At 27.9% G+C, this 21,955-nt stretch overlaps 2 protein-coding genes across 2 annotated transcripts; both read left to right on the forward strand.

Moving 5' to 3' along the window:
- The first annotated feature begins 13,882 nt into the window (after nucleotides 1–13,882).
- Nucleotides 13,883–16,620, forward strand: LOC101221918 (sorbitol dehydrogenase). Its single transcript, XM_004140750.3, is given in 7 exon segments — nucleotides 13,883–14,181; nucleotides 14,308–14,375; nucleotides 14,639–14,666; nucleotides 14,669–14,874; nucleotides 15,500–15,790; nucleotides 16,032–16,219; nucleotides 16,304–16,620. Coding segments are annotated over 7 exon segments (1,095 nt in total). The 5' UTR covers nucleotides 13,883–14,060; the 3' UTR covers nucleotides 16,497–16,620.
- Nucleotides 16,621–18,972: 2,352 nt separating this feature from the next.
- Nucleotides 18,973–21,719, forward strand: LOC101221690 (sorbitol dehydrogenase). The gene is made up of 6 exons (XM_011652830.2): nucleotides 18,973–19,309; nucleotides 19,429–19,496; nucleotides 19,775–20,011; nucleotides 20,455–20,745; nucleotides 20,952–21,139; nucleotides 21,217–21,719. The coding sequence occupies exons 1-6, from the start codon at nucleotides 19,189–19,191 to the stop codon at nucleotides 21,407–21,409; spliced, it is 1,098 nt and encodes a 365-aa protein (XP_011651132.2). The 5' UTR covers nucleotides 18,973–19,188; the 3' UTR covers nucleotides 21,410–21,719.
- Nucleotides 21,720–21,955: the final 236 nt, after the last annotated feature.

Genomic DNA, 21,955 nt, shown 5'->3' on the forward strand with positions numbered 1-21,955 from the left:
GAAATCAAATTTGTTCATTGATATCAAACTTACCGAGAGTTTAAAGTTATATAAACTTAACAAATTCAAATTAAAAGTAACTTTAAAGTACTTGATATAGTTACACAATTTTGAAAAAGAAAAATTACCAATAAAATCTACAACACTACAAACAAAATTTGACATTTAATCTAATTATTCATACCACGATTCAAAGTTAATTTATTATTCATATTATGTATACAACATTTCACACATTAAAGTTATACAAATCCATGTGATCTTTTGATAAACTTTTCAGGTGAAAATCAAGCATGGAAGGGTCAATGCAAAACATAAAAAAGAAGGAAAAGATCTCAAATTATATTTACGAGATAAGTTTCTTATTTTGATATATATATAAGTTTCTTATTAGTTTTCTTTAAAGTTAAGGACGTAAAGTAAAATAAAAGAATATCCCCAAAGTACACGAGGTTAATTAACTAATTTACACGTGGCTAATTGATTAAAAGGGAAGGTAGATTAGTTGCCTAAACTTGGTTTTAAAATAAGAAGGTATTATAATTTAAGGGGTGTTTGTTATTTTATATATATATATATATATATATATAATTTTTATTTATAAGGGATTAGGTTTAAATAAGTTACATTAATGAATATATAATATAAGCCGTGGACGGAAGGGAATAGATTAATAAGTAAAAGAACGAGTAGATACTGGACACGTGGAATGGTGAAATGCCGAAAGTTTTGATTTAGGTGGTGTAGGCGGGAGAGTGGCAATGGCAACGTATGCATATAATAATACCATACCAACATGCCAAGTTGTGCAATCATATTATATTTTGTGTGTTTGGTCAACGACTTAACCAAATTCCTTCACCAAACACACAACTCCAATGGGACTTTAATGATTTCAATTCTTTCTTTTTTCTTTTCAAATTATTTTAAATCACTATATCACTTTAATTCATTTGCAGAAGAAGAAGAAGAAAAAAAGGATTGAATATATCCATTTAGAATTAATTCAACTTTCTATATATTAATTATTAGATTTTTATTGATATTCGTGGATGTACAGTAGTAATACTTACTTTAAATCAATATGTTGATACATATATTTGAAGTCATGTTATCTAACAATAAAAACAATAGCAACCACCAAATTATTTGTTATTATTTAAATTTGAAATAAATATGTTGAAAAGTTGGCACATCTTGAAGATATAGTATATATATATATATAAACTTCCACTGGATTTTTTTTCCTTTGTTGAGTTTTTTTTTTTTTCATTTTAAAAATGAATTTCTTTTAGGATTTTTTTTTGTTTTGTTTATTTAGAAAGGCTTAATCTAAGATTATGTAGGACACCATGTAAGGTTTAAAAAAATAATGGTAGAAGTAGGTAGATAAGGGTGTTTTGGATGAAAATGAATATATATAGGAATTAGGAAAGATAGGGAACTTAATACATATATACGTGTGTAGAACATATAGTTGCCATTTTAGAAGGAATATGCTATTAAAAAGGGGGAGGCATTTAGCTATAGATAGTAGAGTTTGGATTTGACCACCACAATTTAATTCCAATTTCCAAAACGCATCAAATTATAAAAGATAACAAAAGAAAACAAATCAATTTGTCATTTTAATAGGTAGGCGGCTCTCACAATTGCCTCAACAAATTGAAAGTTGAAAAAGAAAATCAATTATTTTATTTCATAACTAAATACAATTTTTTTTGTTCAAAATATATTTCATACTTATAATATATACGGCACTAACATATTTTGACATAAAATATTTATTACTACTTTTAGTACAACAATTATTGGATGTTATCTAACCTCCCATTCTTAGAATTGAACACACTTTAGTGAAATATTCATTACTTAATCATCAGAAATTGCTATAGATTTATTAGTTTAATTAATTAGAGATCATTAAAACTAAAACAAATTCATTTATAACCAGATATTAGTTGATCAACTAAAATTTTGTTGGCTATATAAATTAGTTTTTAGTGACATTGAGAGATCAATTGCTCAACATTAATTACATAACCTGTCTTGAAACTAACTATCTTCGTCCCCTCATAAATGTAGACGAAACATCTTATCAATAAGTCAAACCATTTTGTATCAAAAGAAAAGTCAAATTTTTATAAGTTCTAGTTGGGACAACAACTACATTAAAAACAATATTTATTTTTTATTTTTAGATCAACGGATATCAATACAATTTTGGATTAGGGCAGAACCTTTGGCTCTTCTAAGCAGAAGATTGGGTTAGCCTACATAATTTGACTCGAGCAAAACACTTATACATAAAATACCTATCAAACCCTAACCCTAAAAAACACCCCACCCTATCCATTATGGTTGAGTTTAGGAAGTGTTTTGGCAAAAACGCACTAAGTCCAAAAGCTTTATTGTAATGGTGTGGGAGAGTAATCACTTTCTTTTCTTTCAAAATGTTTGTTGTGTGATTGGCGTGCTTTAAATGGTCCAAAGATGAGTGTGTGTGTATGCCTATTCATGGACGAATGAGTCAATGAGAGTATCATTTTCATACTTGAAAAGAAATTCGAGGATGGAATTTCTCACATTTGAAGGATTCTCTCTCATTTTAATTTTGTTTCCTAACCAAAACAAAACCAAATTCAATACCATTTCCCTTAGCTTACTCTAAAAGTTGTATCTAACTGCAAATGCTTATGCTAAAGTACTTTGTCTAATATTTTAACAAATTTTTTATCATATGGTAAAAAAGTTGATGAGAATACATATAGTTCAAATGGTACTTGGAATCATATCAACTTTGAAACTAGAGATTTATTTTTTCTCTTTATAAATTTTGGCAAAAGAAGAAAACAATTTCGTCTTATATCTCTCCTCAATATTATATGGCTAGCACTCACCTTACACAGTGTTTCTTTAGTGCAATGACTATAAAAGTAGGAGATTTGGACCAGGATTTATACCAAGCTAGATTGTTATTATCTTTTCACACTTATATACCATAGTTTTCTTTTCCTTTTTTCCCTTTTTTTTTTTCTTTCCTTGTGCAACTTAATTTTAAAAAGAAAAATGTTAATAAACGTAATTAGTCTTATCTTTAGAAGTCTCGATTTGTGTCTTAATTCGACCCATTTGAAGATTTTGTGCCACAAGTTTTTCTTTTTCTTTCTAATTTTTCTTTTAATTTAATAACACATAGAAATATATTGTCTTCTGGTAAGATTTGAACGTCACAAACAAAAATGGAGACCTTGAAGAGAGATAATGCATATCCATTTTTACTAAGCTACATGCTCATTTTAGCTAATATATATCTGGGTCTAACTATATTTGATCTTCTTATTTTGTAGGATTGTTCAAATAAAATAAAAAACTAGAAAGATATAACTTTTTTCTTTTCGACATGGATTAAAAAGGTACCTTTCAAAAACTTAAAAATCAAATTGGTATATTTTTTTAAATTTGAACGATAGTTCAACCTAAAAACTAATTAAGCTAATAGATGAAGGGTAATTATTTCATATAATATTTAAAAGATTTATTTTTAAAATAAAAAGACGATCCATATTCTTTAAAAGACTAAAATTAAAATAAGATTCGGATGTAATTAACACAAATTTGAAAGGTTGTTAGTGATCTTCCATTTTGATAAGAGGATTACACCAAATTAGACTTTGATATATTCTTTTCTAACAACAATTTTAGTAAAATTGATAGGAAAACTTAAAAAATAAAAAAGAAAGAAAGAAAGAAAGAAATATATATATATATATATATATATATATATATATATTTAATTAAAACGTGTGAGATGAGAATTAATTCAAAACTCAAATAATATTAATGTAAGGTTAATGAATAATGACAACTTTCATACTCTCTCAAATAATTTATAGACACCAATAAACAAAGCAAAGTTGGATGGACACCATAACACAAATAAACTAAGGATCAATAGGGTCCTATAAATACTACTTGAGCATTAACAAAATTAGAGTAAAAGAATATCCTAAATTATTATTCTCCCTCCAGAAAAAGGGCATCTCATTTTAAATATTTTATTGGGAAAAGAATATACATATATACATATGCAATAAACAAGTAATCGTGTGCACATAGAAGTTAATTAAACAAAGAAACAAAAGTAAAGTTTATAATATTTAAATTGCCTTCCAATTGGGTATAGTAAAGCACATTTAATTAAATTAGTTGACCTATTTATGTCGTAGATACTAAAATGTATTGAAATCGGATTCCATTCATAATTTGATGCCCTAAAATTAAAATTAGGTTAATTCATCTCACACTACTTTTTTTTCTCTCACTTTTACCCAATGAACCAATTTCACACATAGCCTTCAAATAAAAGGCTGACAAGAAAGAATAACAATTTAGGAGATTTATTTTTAAAAAATAGTAAAATTATTTTTAAATCATTAGAATAGTAAAATAAAAAATATGAAGAGAAAAAATTAGATGAAACAATGCCTCAAATGCCCTTATTCAATTGAAAAACTTGAGTCCTAAATACAATTGTTCTCTCAAATTCAAATACTCTATAATTAAATAACACATCTCACATACAATTAAACCGTATGAAAATAATTTTTCGCAAAAATGTAAAATTATACATATTGTTATTGATAGGAAGCTCCACTTAATCTCTAGAAAAGTTCGAATCATTCTTGAACTTCGGTCGATTTAGCTTCATTCGTTTCATTTGAAAACCTAAGAAATTTTTGTTCCATTTGAAACCCAATATCTTCATCTTGTTCGAATATTTCTTCACCTGACATTTACTTTCACACGACTTCATATCCATTAACTTCGTAATCAGGTTTTTTGAGTCTTTAAACCTTGAAACGAAGCTGATAAAGGAACACATACATCAACCACATGGTAATCAATCTTTACCCGTTGTAAACCCATCACAGATAATGCTAAAGGACAACGTAAAGAAAGCCAACAGAGTATTACGCTAAAGGAAGGCCTCGACAAAAACAGTGACATACAAAATAAAAAAATCTAATTAAAATAAATATAAATATTTATGTAATTAAAACACAAAACGTGAAAAAATTAATTGTTCGATATAATAGGCAAAATAAATTAATTTTTAAAATAAAAATCAACCAAAATAAATGTATAATAATAATTAGCACAATTGCAGGGATGATAAAACATTATTTTTAAATTATTATTAACCATATGTAATATGTACTATTTAATAATTTTTTTAAAAATAACGTGCAATATAAATAATATGAAAATACTTAATTTAAGTATGCATGCCATTATCTTAGGGATATGATGTATTTGAAATCAAAATATTATGAAACATAATCACTGGGTTAGAATTCTCAGTCATTTTTTTTTATTAACGATACATAATATGCATTATCTATAAATGTTTTTAAAATAATACGAAAATACTGAAAATTTTAAGAGATATAATATACTATTTAATTCCAAATATTATGAAATCTAATGAATGAGGAATGATTTAAATACTACAAATTTGAAAATCTGTTATGAATTATAGATATAGATTTAAGGGATATTAGAGAAATCTTGTCGATCCTAAAAATATCATAAAATATATCGTGTGGGTGTGTGATAATAATGAGTATTATCCTATATAAAGGGTATAAACGGATAGAAGAAGCTTATTAATTTTCAGATTTGCTATTTTTCTTTTTATTATACTAAAATTTTCCATATTCATGATTATCTCTAAAATAAGCAGTACCGCAAATTGCAAAACCATTCCCATTATATTCTTAAATAACTTTTAAAATACTAAATCATGGTTATCTCAATTTTACAATCAATTTGAGGTGTAAGTTCAATACGAAGAACTCGACAATTCAGACTATACAAATATTATATGGATTGAGTTGAGTTAGTTAAAAATGTGAGTTGGGTTAGGTTGAATATTTTAGTTTTTTTCGAGTTGGATTGGATTGGATCTTTTGGTTCAACCAAACCCAACTCAAATTAATATATATTTTTTATTATTTATTTAATAAAAGTAAAGTTAAGATAATTTTTGTTAAACGATTGTGTAGAAAGTTAAACGATCTTTGTTAAACGATTGTGTAGAAAGTTAAACGATCGTGTGGGAAGTTAACCGATCATATAAAAAGTAAATAATCGTTTGAAGATACAAAGTTAAACGATTGTTGAATTGGAAATGAAAATAATAATAAACAACTTGACAACCCAACTATGAGTTGGGTTGAAAAATTAATTCGGCTTAGTTTGATTGTCAACTCAATCAACCTTAAGATATAGGTTGGGTTGAGAATAACCTGTTTATATCCCTACTCAAACTTATATCATGATTCAATAAATTGTACTGATTATATAAGTTTATTTGTAATTATTTGTACATCCAATTTTTTTATTTATGGTAGGCTTCAAGATTCAATTTTAATTTTTTTTAAAGTTGGTTCTCAATTGTTAATGTTGAAAGTTGTGTAATTGTCATTATTATCACCGTATGTTAGATGTGATTTGTCCATTTTTTTCTTGAAATTACTCATATTCATCTTAGATTATATATCAAATTTAGATGCTCTAAAATGAGAACACTTTTGATTTTGAAATTGATAAAAAAAAAAAAGAAATGATTTCAAATATCAGACAAAAAATACATTTATAAATATAACAAAATATAATCCTAATCTATTTGTTTGTGATATACCATTGTAAACAACTACAACTATTAATTGACATAGTTTATTACGGCCTATCACAATCAAATATGATATATTATTAGTCATTAATTTGGTTTTTAAAATAAATAATAGTATAATGACACTGGAACTTCTTATGATATAAATATTTCAATAAGTATTCAAATCAGATTTAAATTTTCCGATCTAAGTAGGATTTTATTTAATACTATTTCTAAATATGGGAAAATTCTAAATTTTCCTAAACCCATTTTCAGTGTAATAATCATTATGATAAATGATTGAAAGAAAATTCCAATCAATTTATTATACTAATTAAACATCCATTTTATTAATCTCATACATTTTTTAGAAATTACTAAAAAAAAGTCCAAATATTTAATATGGTTTTAAAATTTGAAGATTAATAGGAATTTCCATTGACCTTCAAGGTAAAAATTGATTAACTTTTCTGGCATATTTTCGTTACAAGAAAAATTATAATTTTTTTTTTCACCTTACGAAGTTTCTTGTCAAATTTACTTTTCATTTTCTCTTAATCTCCCAACCACAAAATTTACACAATCTCATTAGGACAAAAAAAAAACTATCAATAAATTTGTTTGTTTTTTCTTTAATCTTTCTCTTAGCATGAAAATTTATACCACTTTAATTTTCAACATGTTGAAAAGTTTAGAGACAATTGCAAATTTGTATTTATTTTAATATTATATTAAAAAAACTATCAATAAATTTGTATGTTGAAAATTTACCCAATCCAAATTTTAATATTTTGATTATTTGTTTTCAGTAGGAATTAATTATAACACAAATTTGTATTTTAGTTAATTATGAAGGGAAAGTTCAAATTTTTGTCCTTCCAATATAAAAAAAATGAACGATTTTTTAAAAAGAAAAACATCGGTAGATTCTTTTCAAAATGTTTTTCAATAAAATGTTTATTCACATTTTGTGTTGTGTCAGACATTTTTACCAATAAAATTAGAAAAAAAAAGTGGACAAAAATGTATTTCTATCCATCAAACACAAACGAATCTTTAAGATAGAAAATAGAGTTCTATGTTCAAAATATCAATAAATTTTCAAAAGTTATTTTGAAATCTTTATACAAAATAGGCTAAAATATATGCACCAATCAATTTAATATTATAAAAAGAATTATATTTAAACTTCAAATCTCAAGTATTAATCACTATGTATATATGTAAATACATGTGTGTGTATATATATACACATATGAACATATGTATATATCATATGTATTTATATATAAGTTTTGTTTGTGTGTTATATTTTGTAAATAGTTTAATCTAGTTAATTTAGTTTATATATATATTTTTTGCTATATTTTATATATTTACATTCATATGTACATATACATTTATAACATAATTCACTACTACAAATTTGATTTTTCTTGACGCACACAAATTTTGATTTCGATGAACAATAAACATCGAGGATAATGTATTTGTTGACGGGCAATGTCCATCAAGTTAGTTAGGTTTTCTTGATGGACGAGGTCGAATCAAGATATTAATTTTCTTGATTTGCAATGACCATCATCGAAAAAAAATAAATATATTCGTTTAAGATTTCTTGATGGGTTTAAAATCTTCTTGATGGTCTAGGGTTTCTTAATAGACAAAGACCAAAAAAAGATCATGAGCAAGATCCATCAAGAAAAATGATATTTTGGTGGGCAATTCCCAGGAAGAAAAAACTATTTTACACGAAACATGAAGTTTGGACCCTCGTTAACAGACTCATAAAACACAATATTCATGAATAATATCCTTAAATCTTTACTAATTTTTTTTCAATTATTATTTTATATTCACCAATAAAATAATTTTATTTTTTAAAAAATTTAACAGTTGTAATTATATTTAGATTGAAATAATACAATATTATTTTTTTAAAGTTAACGGATGTAATTATATTTAGATTGAAATAAGTGAATTTATCAAAATTAAATTAGTTATTATGTTCAACTTTAATGAATTGAATTGAAATTTGTAATTTATGGTTTTTAAAATTTGTGGAAGTTGTAGAAGCTGGCTAATATGAGTTTAGCTCAACTGACATTTGTATGTACCCACCCATACATTAAAAATTTGTAGAAGCTGTTCATAAATTTGGATCCTAATTAGAGTCTTACATGATTGCTTTCTGAACCCAATAAAACTTAAAGATGTGTAGTTTAGTTGAGCTTTACTTAATTTCCTTTCATTCATGATTATGATACTTTTTTTTTTTTGTTAGATTTTAGCTAGTTGTCAGCTTAGGTTTGCTTAAATCGTGTCAAGGGAGACCATATGCACGCATAAATCAATTTTTAAACAAAAATAGGTTAAGTATGATAGAGATTTAAATAGAGTTGTTTGCTCCTAACAATTAGAATTGTAAATCTTAAATTACTTCTTTCTTAATTTTATAATTACGAACACATTATTCTATCCATCATCAACCCCTAGTTTACTTAGCTATAGCTCAAGAATTAACTTAACGAAAACAAAACATATTTTGCCACTATTGCTATGTCTTTATAGTAATAATATGTAGCAAAGATTCAGTAAGTACTATATATTATTTCTTTTGATAAGAGGTTTGTAGGTGAACAATAAACTTGTTTTGTCAAATGAACTAAACTTAATTATTAACATTATCACTATTAGTTATTAGTTATTAGACTAAGAAAAAATTAGGTTAACTAACATTATTTTAGGTCCATCAAATTATTCTATTTAGGTTTATGAACTTTTAAATATTCAATTTTAATATTTCTATGTCCATCAAATTTAATGATTGTTATTCTATTTAAGTTTATGGACTTTCAAGTATTCAATTTTAATATTTTTATTTTTGATAGGCGTATTACCCTAGATAAACTTAAAAATGAGGTGAGTTAGAAAAAAATATGTTTAAAAAAGTTAAATAGGATAGATAATTAGAAAGTAAAGTTAAAATTTTATAAAGAAATCTCTGGAACTCCTTCCTCTTCGTCTTCCTCTAATATTGAATTGTAATTAATTTAGGGAATTATTTGGATAATGATTAATGGTGAGTTTGAATCATGGAACTATAAATTTAGGAATGGAGAGCGACGAGGTGATCTGGAGAGTGCCAAAGATTAGGCAGTGAATTAGGAATCAAAATCCATGGATTGCCTTAACTTAATCATGTAATCGGAGTTAGTGGTTGTGTGCTTTCAAAACCTAACTCAGTTTGGATGACATTAATTCTTTCAACAACAATAATACCTTATTCATACAAACACACAGATTATGCAACGAAGATAACACAAATATTCTCTATATCTTTTGTCAACTTTCCCCTTTTCATCTTTTAATTTCCAATTCTTATCTTCTCACCTTTCTTACTTGATTTTGGTGCATAACTTCACCACAATTCTACATCTCAACCATATTTCACAATTCTCCATATTTCCATTTATAACATTTTGTTCATTTTTTAATGCACAAATTTGAACTTATGATTAATTTTTAAGAGAAATTTTATTACGGTGTGAAACCAAAAATATAATATTAAAATAATAATATATAATATAAATAAATTAATTAAGGAAATAAATTAATTAATTAAAAAATTATAAATCTCATAAATTTTCATTCTTCCTCTTTCTTACCATAATCACAAATATGGTTCATACTTACAAACCCACAAATACTATTATTTATAGATAATCTGACAATAATGAGGTAAATTACATGACCATTAAAGATGAGTCTTTTATAAACAATAACATGAAGGTTGAATGGTTGTGATACGAAAACATGTGTGACTATACACCAATATGAATATTTATATTATTATATTAATATTTACAATATATTATATTTAAAAAATCAATTGTATTTATTGTTTTTTAATAATTGATATCTTTTATTTTATTTGATTTGATTGATTTCATTTAATATATATCCTAACTAAATATGGAGTATATCCAAATAGAATTAGGTTTATTGTTATAGGTTGCTTTTTCTTCTTTTGATTCCATTGCTAAGCTTACAATATTTCCTTGGATTTAATATTTATTTTGCCGTGAGCTTACAGCATTTACTTGGATTTAATATTTGTTCTTCTGGCGAGCTTAGAGTATTTCATTCGATTTATTCTATCGTTTTCATATTAAGTTACATAGGGTGATTTGAAAAAGGTGTGTTTTCTAAAAAAAAAGTGTTTTCAAAACTATTTTACCAACTGATTTAATGTATTGTTTTTAATTAATATTATTCTTCTTATTAGGTTAAATAAGAAAAAATTATAATAATTAAAAAAGAATAATTTATAGGAGTGGGGCCTACCTCATTAAAATGTAAAAAGAAATTCACTAATTTTATCCCAATAGTTTTGAAAACATAATTTTTTTTCCAATTTTTTTTTTTAAAATTACTCATTTTTTCCAAATAACTCTGTTGTTTTACAATCACTTTTTTTTTCTTTACTAATTTATCTGTTTTAATTTATGTTATATGTCAGTATTATTTTTAAATTCATAATATTTGGTAAAGTCCAACTCAAACTACACATTTATTATATGTTACTATATGAAAAATTTAGAACAAATATATTACACAAATAAGACAATATTATTCTTATATCTAAAGTTATGTTTCTAAAGTAATGTATTATATTTTTCATATTATTTATTGAAGACAATCTAAATCGTAATATACATTATCATACAAAAAAACTCCATAAACTAATGTTTAAGATATACCATATTTAATTTAGAATATATTTATTGTATAATATAAAGTATATATATATATATATATATATATATATATATATATATATATATATATATATATATATATATATATATATATATAGATATATGAAAAGTATGTCAAATATATATCTTAATATAATTTATATATTAGCAATACAACAATTTTACAATATATATGACGTATATTTTTATATTTTTATTTGGTTTATGAACGGATTTTTTTAGAAATAATGTAAATTTTAAAACATATATAAAAAATAGAGTGGGTGCAAAACTATTTTTAAAAATAGGTGATTTTAGGTGAAGTCGTGTACGGGGTACACGACTTCGATGCAATGGACCCCGTATATTCTATTTTTTCCTTATTTTTATATTTATACTACACTAGGCCCCACATTAATTTATTTTCTCATTATTTATATACGTGGGTCTCACACACTTCACTTTTTCTTATTATTTATATATACATACTCACATATAATATAGTATATATATTAAACATTCAAATTCTAAAAATATATTTCTTTATTAAATTAATTTATTTATTATTTTTTTATATATATTTAAATATCACAATCTTCAACTTTTCTTATTAAATTCATTTTTCTACTTTAATTTAATTTTTTCTTAATCAAAATTACACATATCTTTTTTTCCAATTTTTAATTTTTTCAAAAAAACTCATATATTAACAAATATGTTATTAAAAATATATTAAACAAATAAAAATAGAAATAATAATAATTGAGATAAGTTAAAATTACTAAAAGAAATAATAATAATAACACTTGAAGCCGCACATTGATAATTGAATAAAAAGAAATTCATGTTTATGGCAAAAAGAAAAAAACAAGAATTGGTTCGATTATAAATTAAATTTAAAAACTTAACGGATAATTTTCAATTGCAAATTTGTTATATTGTTATTATTATTATTATACTTGTATGTATCCCGAACACGACTTCATCTAAAATCACATATTTTTCGAAATAGTTTTGCACCCACCTTATTTTTTATATATGTTTCAAATTTTAGATTATTTTTAGAAATGATCCGGGTATGAACACAAAAAAACAGAAGCCTATCTGCCATCTGATTTGACCTTTACGTTTCCAAAATTTGGTTACTTTGTACCTTTTTACCTTTTTTCTTTTTAACTTTCAATACAAAACTGATGATAGATTATAAAACAAAGGAATAGAATAAAGGATATCGTGACTTAATCCGAGAATCTTATTGAAAGAAAGCAAAAAAAAAAAAAAAAGCCTTTTATTTCTTTTTTTCCTTTTCTTTTATATTAAAAATATTGTTTTTGACTTTGAAAAGAATTAAAAATTGCAAAAATAACTTCTGCCACAAAAACTACCTTTCAATATTATTCCATACCCAATTTAGTACAGCATTACTACATGTTTATCTTTTTTTTAAATTAAAATAATCTGCACTAAAACAAATTATGCATCTCCTATTCCATTACAGATATTTTAAAAATAATAAAATAAATTAAAATATTTACAATATATAACAAAAGTTTGTGTTTGAATCGTAAATTATTTTTATATAGAGGCACCATACATTATATAATAAGCACACTAAAAGATGTAAAAATAAAATATCTCGTTTCACTGATGCTCCAATAATATTCACTAGCAATAAAGAAAAACCGATAATTTTCACGTGAATTTTTATAATGTAAATATGTAAGTTTAAATATTGCATAAAAAAATACATTTTAAAAAATGAGGGCGGGAAACTAAGGTATCTCAAATATGTTTTTTTTTTTCATCTTTTAAAAAAATTATATTCCTTTTAGAAAATCAAATTATCTTTCATTTAAGAAATAATTGAAATTTAGGGGGGAAAAATTAAATTATCTTCATTTTAGAGCATCATTTGGAAAGAAAATAATTGATACAATGTAAAGTTTTTTCTTAGATAAGTTTTTTCCTCTTTTTAGAAAATTATATTTGTAAGTAACCTCATGGTTTGATAAGAGACACAACCATTAACCAGAACTACAATTGAGCTAAATTGAAATATTGTTTAATTTATATTGTAATATAACATTTCAAAATTCATATTAAAATACAAAAATCGAGAATGTGAATGAGGCACATGTCTTTTACTCTTTAAAAATTCGTCCATTAGTAGCATATCAATAACTATCGACGATAGAATTTATTATTTTTTAAAATTTTCTTTATTATAATTCAACTATCATAATCCACAATTATTTTGATAATCATGATTTTGCTAAATTGTGTAAATATATTGAATAATTTGCTATTTTTTAAAATATCATAGGAGAAATTCATCAATTATATTTTGCTATTTTTTTTAAATATTTAGAATGTTTTGAACCCACCAACTTTTATACTCGAAAACATACTGCTAATGTTGGCGAATTGGGTACTTACCCTTATCAGAATGTAAACAATGGAGAATCGAATTCCTTAAGATTGAGATATTTCTTTTCATTTTTATTATATTTTAAGAATATAATATATAAACAACAGGTGAGGCTTCGATCTCATACACAATCACCTCTGCCTACAACGGTGACTCAAATTTCAGTCCACGCAGGGAGTAGAGAGAAAATATCATGGGTAAAGAAGGAATGTCTCAGGGGGGCAGTGGCCAAAATGGAGTTGAAGAAAATATGGCTGCTTGGCTTTTGGGTGTCAATAACTTGAAGATTCAACCTTTCCACCTACCTCCTCTTGGTATCCAACTATTCTTTCTCTTCTTATACTGCTGAATCATCCGCTTTCTTTTATACATTCTTCATCTTCTTCAACTTTTTCAATTTTACTAACATCACTCAACTCTTTCTGGATGTCGAATTTTAGGACCCCGTGATGTTAGAGTTCAGATGAAGGCCGTTGGTATCTGCGGCAGTGATGTTCACTTCTTCAAGGTACCGTTTTTCCTCCCTCAATTGTTTTTTATTCTTTTTGTTGGTTTTTAAAATGTTGTAGTCATGGGCTTTTCTGTTCTGTTCATTCCTATGTTAAATCCATTTCCTTTTATGATTATTATTATTATTATTATTATTATTATTATTATTATTTTATCTGGGAAATTGACTAGAGAAGAATACATGGTTTAGTTTACGAGCTCATAAATTTGAGCATGCAAGGATAAATTGATCGGACTTATGGTTTGTTTGAATATTTTCAGACTCTGAAATTGGCACACTATGTCGTTAAAAGCCAATGGTGATTGGGCATGAATGCGCTGGGATTGTTGCCGAAGTTGGGGCTGATGTTAAGCATTTAGTGCCGGGGGATCGGGTCGCACTGGAGCCTGGCATTAGTTGCTGGAAATGTCGTCAATGCAAAGAAGGCCGCTACAATCTATGCTCAGAGATGAAGTTCTATGCCACTCCCCCTACTCATGGTTCTCTTGCAAATGAGGTAAGCGACCTCTGTGCCTCTTGACACTCCATATGATTTAACAACTTATTTTATATGATTCAAAAATAAAATACTTGTTCGTGTAGCTTTCGGATTATGTTAGTGCTGATTCCAATGATATTTTCTTGGTTATGATGTATTCACTGCTTTCTCTTTTCATCTTCTTGGACAAATGAGTGTAGTGGATCACTTTAATTTATTTATGACTTCAAGGACTTGATGGTAGTCTTTTTGAACCCTAGCGAATTTTATAGCTAAGGGAAGAAGCAAGGTTTGATTAATGTGTCAAGTTTACTGTTGGTGCCCCATCAAGATATTCTTATACTTTTTCCTTTTAGAAGATTGGTAGTTTTAAATGGACCATTGGTATTATATCCCTTGGTACACGCATTTGGTGTGGATACCCCTTGTCTCATGCTGCTCTTGAACTTGAAATTTTATCCGTTAATGTTGTGGAAAGTCTATGTTGTCAGAAGCATGTGTTGATTCTTATTGAGTTGTTTACTTTGATTGAATTTTATGATATGATTACTGGAGATCTAAATGATAAGTCATGTGATGTATATCAAGTTTATGGTGTGTTCTCCATGATTGCATGACGCTTACTTACTTTTCTTTCCTACAGGTGGTTCATCCAGCAGACCTGTGTTTTAAATTGCCAGAAAATGTTAGCTTTGAGGAAGGAGCCTTGTGTGAACCCTTAGGTGTTGGTATTCATGCTTGTCGACGTGTTAACGTTGGTCCAGAAACAAATGTTTTGATCATGGGAGCCGGACCAATTGGACTTGTCAATTTGATGGCTGCACGTGCATTTGGTGCACCTCGGATTGTCATTGTTGATGTGGATGACTATCGGTTGTCTCTTGCAAAGGATCTTGGAGCAGATGAAGTTGTTAAAGTTTCAACTGACATTCAGGTTTCCTTGTTTTTATGAAATTCATTCAAATCTCTCCATTCGTTCATAATACAGATGTCTTCGATAATTTAATTTACATTCACCAGTCCAATTTTTATGGTTAGCATAGGGAGCTTAGTGAAAAATGGGCAATGCTCAAATTCACACACAAGAAATACCAGTGTTTTCGAATGTTACAAAGTTCAAGAGTTGCTAAAATACATAGCTTAACTCTGCGTTACTAACGTATCTAATGGTGCAGGATGTAGATGAAGACGTCACTCAAATTCAAAAAGCCATGAAAGGTGAGATAGATGTGACATTGGACTGTGCTGGCTTTGAAAAGACAATGTCAACAGCCTTAAAAGCCAGCCGACCTGGTGGCAAAGTTTGTCTCATTGGACTGGGTCACATTGAGATGACTGTTCCACTAGGTCCAGCTGCAGCAAGGTAACTGGATACCTGCTTTATGCAACACAAGTCATTTTTTACATTTTACAAAGTATAATTAACAAGTTTTTTATAATATGGCAGGGAAGTTGACATAATTGGCGTGTTTCGGTACAAAAACACATATCCTGTGTGCTTGGAGTTTATAAGAAGTGGTAAGATTGATGTGAAGTCGATGATAACACATAGATTTGGTTTCTCACAGAAGGAGGTGGAAGAGGCCTTTGAAACCAGTGCTCGTGGTGGTAAAGCTATTAAGGTCATGTTCAACCTGTAAACTCTCATACATTGAGAGACAGACACAAAGTGCTGTGTGTTCTGCATGTCTCATATCAATTGTACTCTGCAGAGTAAAAAATCAATAAAATCTGTTCACAATGTGATATTTATATTTCATATTACACTACTTTTCCTTTTCCCACTCTTACCCAATGTGCCAATTTCACATGTTGAACCCGACAGATGGCAAAGGCTCACACACATGGCCTTGAAATAAACAACCCACAAATTGCAAACCATTCTTCAACTACAACTGCAATTATACTCTTCAAAATTAATAATTAAGTATTTAAACTTATCCAATTTTTAAAAATTGAACCCGAAAACTCATATGATTTTATAAATTGTACTAATTATATAATTCTAATGTTTTATTTGTAATTATTGGTGGACTCATGTTTTTTTTAAATTAGTGTAATCTTAAAGATTCAATTTTAACCTTTTAAAATTTTTTATTACTCAACTGTTACTGTTGAAAATTAAGGATACGATTGTAACTATTCCATACTTTTTTGTGGTGATTTTTGCCATTTTTTCTTAAAAGTATAATGATCTATTTTAAATTATCTATCAAATTTAGATATTTTAAAATGGGAACATTTTCAATTTTCCTAATTTAAGAATTTCAAGAATCAAATCTCTAACCAAATTGACAGAGTCTACTTCAATTTTTTTTTTTCACATTTATATACTTCAAAAGATTAATAATTTTTCAAAAACTATTTGATTTTTTTTTGTGACAAAATATGCTCAAATATGCACCAACAAATTGAATGTTATAAAATGAATTATATCTAAACTTAAACTGACATATATACATATACATATACACGCATATATATAAATTGTGTATATATGGATATAGATGTATGTATATGTATATATATGTATACATATGCACATATGTGAAAAGAAAAAAAAAAACTCCGTAAATAGTTTTAATATTTTTCTGTTTTTTAAAATATCTCTAATGAAAATTGTTTTGCCTGTGTTGTTTAATTGCTTTCTAAATTACTTCTCTCAAACATTATTTATCTATGGAATCTTGTAGTCTAGTCATTTCTTTCTAGTTTTTTGGAGCAACTTCTAAGATATTTTGTGTGAAACTTATTTCTAATTTATATCACATCCTGTTTAATTGCTTTAGCTCTAATGTTATTGTTATGAATTACATTTTCATATTTGGTTGATAAACAATTGTGGTTTTGTAATCTGAATGCTTTGATTTAGGCAATGAAGCAACAGTATCAAAATATTTATTAGGCCTTCTTTTGAATTTATTTCAACTTTTAAATGTATAATTATGTTACATATTGCAATCTTCCATTAATAGTGTGTTATTCTTTGCTAATCATCTCATAGGAATGTTTACATTCATTGTAGAATGTCTAGCCATATTTGGTCAAGTAGTAATTAGTTAACCATGTATTTCATAGTTTAGCTAGAATACTTGTCATAGCTAGGTTTAAGGATAAATTGATTGATTAGAATAGGACAAATTTCACTAATTAATCATACAATAATGAAATCCTAAAGCTTAATGTACACTTCAAGAGTCTTATATGATCACTTTTTGAATCCAATAAAATTTATGATGTGTAGTTTAATTAGTTGTGCTTTAGTTAACTGTCTTTAATTAATAATTATAATATTTTTTTATATTAAACTTTAGCTATTTGACACGACTTAAGTGAGTAAGTGTACGCGCATAAATCAATTAGCTATATATATTCTTAAAAAGAAAAAAGAAAAAAGAAAAAGAGTTAAGCATGATAAAAAAGAAAATTGGATAGGGGTTGTTCGCTCTTTAGAATTAAGATTGGTAAAAATTAGAATTACATATTTATTTAATTTACGAACACATTTGAAGTTTATTTTTTCTACGTTTCAACGTTCTTTAGGATCTATCAGAATTTCAAAAAAAAATATTCTCTAATTTGTATCCATTTGATTGTCTTTTATAGGGTTTTGTAGGTTTCCTCCATTTTTTAAAGTCATATGCACCACCGCCTGTTTTCAAAATATTATTTTTCTTTTTTTTTATTATTCTGATTTATGGACAATCAATGTACAAACAATATATATATATATATATATATTGAATACTGAGGTGGCAAATGTATTTACACATGGCATGATGTGACGGATTTGGAAAAAATCCTCAAATACGCCCAAAAATTTGAAGAGGCACACCCACACGAAATTTAGCATTATTATATAAACACCTTCTTTTTAATTAAATCATACTCCCTTGTTTTCCCTCTCTCTCTCTCTCTCTTTTTCGATGAAACTTTCATACTCTCTTCAATTAATTTCAAATCAAGTTTCTATTTACGATCATTATTTTAAAGGACTAAATTACTGACAATATCTACAAATAAAATAAAAAGTAAAATTTCACAGTTCATCCATCAATTATATTTTGCTTTTTTGATTGATTTTGAATTGGGTTATGTGCCATTATTAGAATGTCAACTATGAAGAATCAAATTCGTTGAGACTCAGCTATGATCGGTTTTTCTTTTTAATATATATGTCTATTTTAGGAATATAATATAAACAACAAGTGAGGCTTCGATCTCATCCACAACCACCTCTCCCTACAACGGTGCCTCAAATTTTCAACCCAATAAATAAAACGACCCTTCCGAATTTCAGTCCACTCAGGGAGTAGAAAGAAAAAAAATATCATGGGTAAAGGAGGAATGTCTCAGGGGGGCAGTGGCGAAGATGGAGTTGAAGAAAATATGGCTGCTTGGCTTCTGGGTATCAATAACTTGAAGATTCAACCTTTCCACCTACCTCCTCTTGGTATCCCTTTCTCTTCTTATACTGCTCAATTACCCGCTTTCCTTTATAGATTCTTCATCTTCCTTAACTTTTTCAATTTTATTAATATCACTCAACTCTTTCTTGATGTCGAATTTCAGGACCCCATGATGTTAGAATTAAGATGAAGGCCGTTGGTATCTGCGGCAGTGATGTTCACTACCTCAAGGTACCGTTTTTCCTGCCTCAGTTGTTTTTTTTTTTTTTTGTTGGTTTTTAAAGTTTTGGAATCATGGGTTTATCTGCTCTGTTCATTACTATGTTCAATCCATGTCCTTTTTCTTCTTTTTATTAATTCTGATCTGGGAAATTGACTAGAGAAGAATATGCGATGCTGATCTTGAGAAATTCGTATACTTGGTTTAGTTTACGAGCTCATACTTTTGTTTTTATTTGAGCATGCAAGAATAAATTGATCGGACTTATGCTTTGTCTCCATATTTTCAGAATCTGAAATTGGCACACTATGTTGTTAAAGAGCCAATGGTGATTGGGCATGAGTGCGCTGGGATTGTTGCTGAAGTTGGGGCTGATGTTAAGCATTTAGTGCCGGGGGATCGGGTTGCACTGGAGCCTGGAATTAGTTGCTGGAGATGTGGTCAATGCAAAGAAGGCCGCTACAATCTGTGCCCAGACATGAAGTTCTTTGCCACTCCCCCTATTCATGGTTCTCTTGCGAATGAGGTGAGCGACCTCTGTGCCTCTTGACTCTCCATATCATTTAACCACTTATTTTATGAACTCTAGCGAATTTTATAGCTAAGGGAAGAAGCAAGGTTTGATTATTGTGTCAAATTTACTGTTGGTTCTCCATCAAGATGTTCTTATATTTTTGCCTTTTAGAAGATTAGGTAGTTTTAAATGGACCATTAGTATTACATGCATTGATACGTGCATTTGGTGCGGATAACCCTTGTCTGATGCTTCTCTTGAACTTGAAATTTTACCCGTTAGTATTGTGGAAAGTCTATGTTGTAAGAAGCATGTGCTGATTCTTATTTAGTTGGTTTATTCATTGAATTTTATGATATGATTTATGGAGATCTCAATGCTAAGACATGTGTGATATATATCAAGTTTATGGTGTTCTCCATGATTGCATGATGATCACCTTTTCTTTCTTACAGGTGGTTCATCCAGCGGACCTGTGTTTTAAATTGCCAGAAAATGTTAGCTTAGAGGAAGGAGCCATGTGTGAGCCCTTAAGTGTTGGTGTTCATGCTTGTCGACGTGCTAATGTTGGTCCAGAAACAAATGTTTTGATCATGGGAGCCGGACCAATTGGGCTTGTAACTTTGATGGCTGCACGTGCATTTGGTGCACCCCGGGTTGTCATTGTTGATGTGGATGACTATCGATTGTCTGTTGCAAAGGATCTTGGAGCAGATGAAGTTGTTAAAGTTTCAATTGACCTTCAGGTTTCCTGTCTTTAGAAAATTCATTTAAAACTCTCCATTCTTTCGTAGTAACAATCTTCAGTAATTTACATTCACCTGTCCAATTTTATTGGTCAATTGGTCAAATATACACTCAAGAAATACCAGTGTTTTCAAATCTTACGAAGTGCCAAATTTGCCAAAGTACAAAGTTTTACTGCGCGTTGCCAACATATCTAATGGTGCAGGATGTAGATCAAGATGTCACTCAGATTCAAAAAGCCATGAAAGGTGAGGTAGATGTGAGCTTCGACTGTGCTGGCTTTGAAAAGACAATGTCAACAGCCTTACAAGCCAGCCGATCTGGTGGCAAAGTTTGTCTTGTTGGAATGGGTCACAATGAGATGACTGTTCCACTAACTTCAGCTGCAGCAAGGTACATTGATTCCTGCTTTCTACAACACAAGTCCTTTTTTACATTTTACGGAGTTTAATAAGCTTTTTATATGGCAGGGAAGTTGACATAGTTGGCGTGTTTCGGTACAAAAACACATGGCCTGTGTGCTTGGAGTTTATAAGAAGTGGTAAGATTGATGTGAAGCCGCTTATAACACACAGATTTGGTTTCTCACAGAAGGAGGTGGAAGAGGCCTTTGAAACCAGTGCTCGTGGTGGTAATGCTATTAAGGTCATGTTCAACTTGTGAACGGTCATATTTTGAGAGACGGACACAAAATACGGTGTTCTGCATGCCTTATACCAATTGTCCGATGCAGGGAAAAAAAAAATGAAAATACAATAAAATCTGTTCACAAAGTGATATATTTCATTTAGAACTGGTTATAGTTATGCGCTACTTAGCTTCTTTTTGTTCCTATTCAAGTCTTAGTCATGGTTTTGATACGTTACGGAGCTTCTCTATGTACCCGTTTGGAAATGTTTTTTTTTCTTCTTTAAACATTGACATTTTGATGAATGTTTCAATATAAGTATATACACAACGTCACTGTTATCTATATTTTGGAACAGAATTTTAAATAGTAGTTCATAATTGATTATACAAATAAGAAACTTAATTCAGAAGATATATGAATCAAGTGACCAAGGTTGGTGTCTTTACCTAAAGCTCCTTACCGAGAAGTTCCACAACGTCACGATCTTTTTTGTGGAAGCTGTATTTTTCATTTTAGTCACCAGCTAGTTTTGTGTAGATTCATTGTAGATGATTCGCACCTCGACTTGTTTCCTTCCA

This window comes from Cucumis sativus, chromosome 3 (assembly GCF_000004075.3).
Source record: "Cucumis sativus cultivar 9930 chromosome 3, Cucumber_9930_V3, whole genome shotgun sequence".
NCBI classification, from domain to species: domain Eukaryota; kingdom Viridiplantae; phylum Streptophyta; class Magnoliopsida; order Cucurbitales; family Cucurbitaceae; genus Cucumis; species Cucumis sativus.

Excerpts from the sequence above, each read along its gene's own strand:
- LOC101221690 (XM_011652830.2), top strand. The coding sequence starts at position 19,189 with ATGGGTAAAGGAGGAATGTCTCAGGGGGGCAGTGGCGAAGATGGAGTT. Across the intron at positions 19,310-19,428 it reads TTTCCACCTACCTCCTCTTG|GACCCCATGATGTTAGAATT; the intron begins GTATCCCTTTCT and ends GTCGAATTTCAG. Across the intron at positions 20,012-20,454 it reads ATGGTTCTCTTGCGAATGAG|GTGGTTCATCCAGCGGACCT; the intron begins GTGAGCGACCTC and ends TCTTTCTTACAG.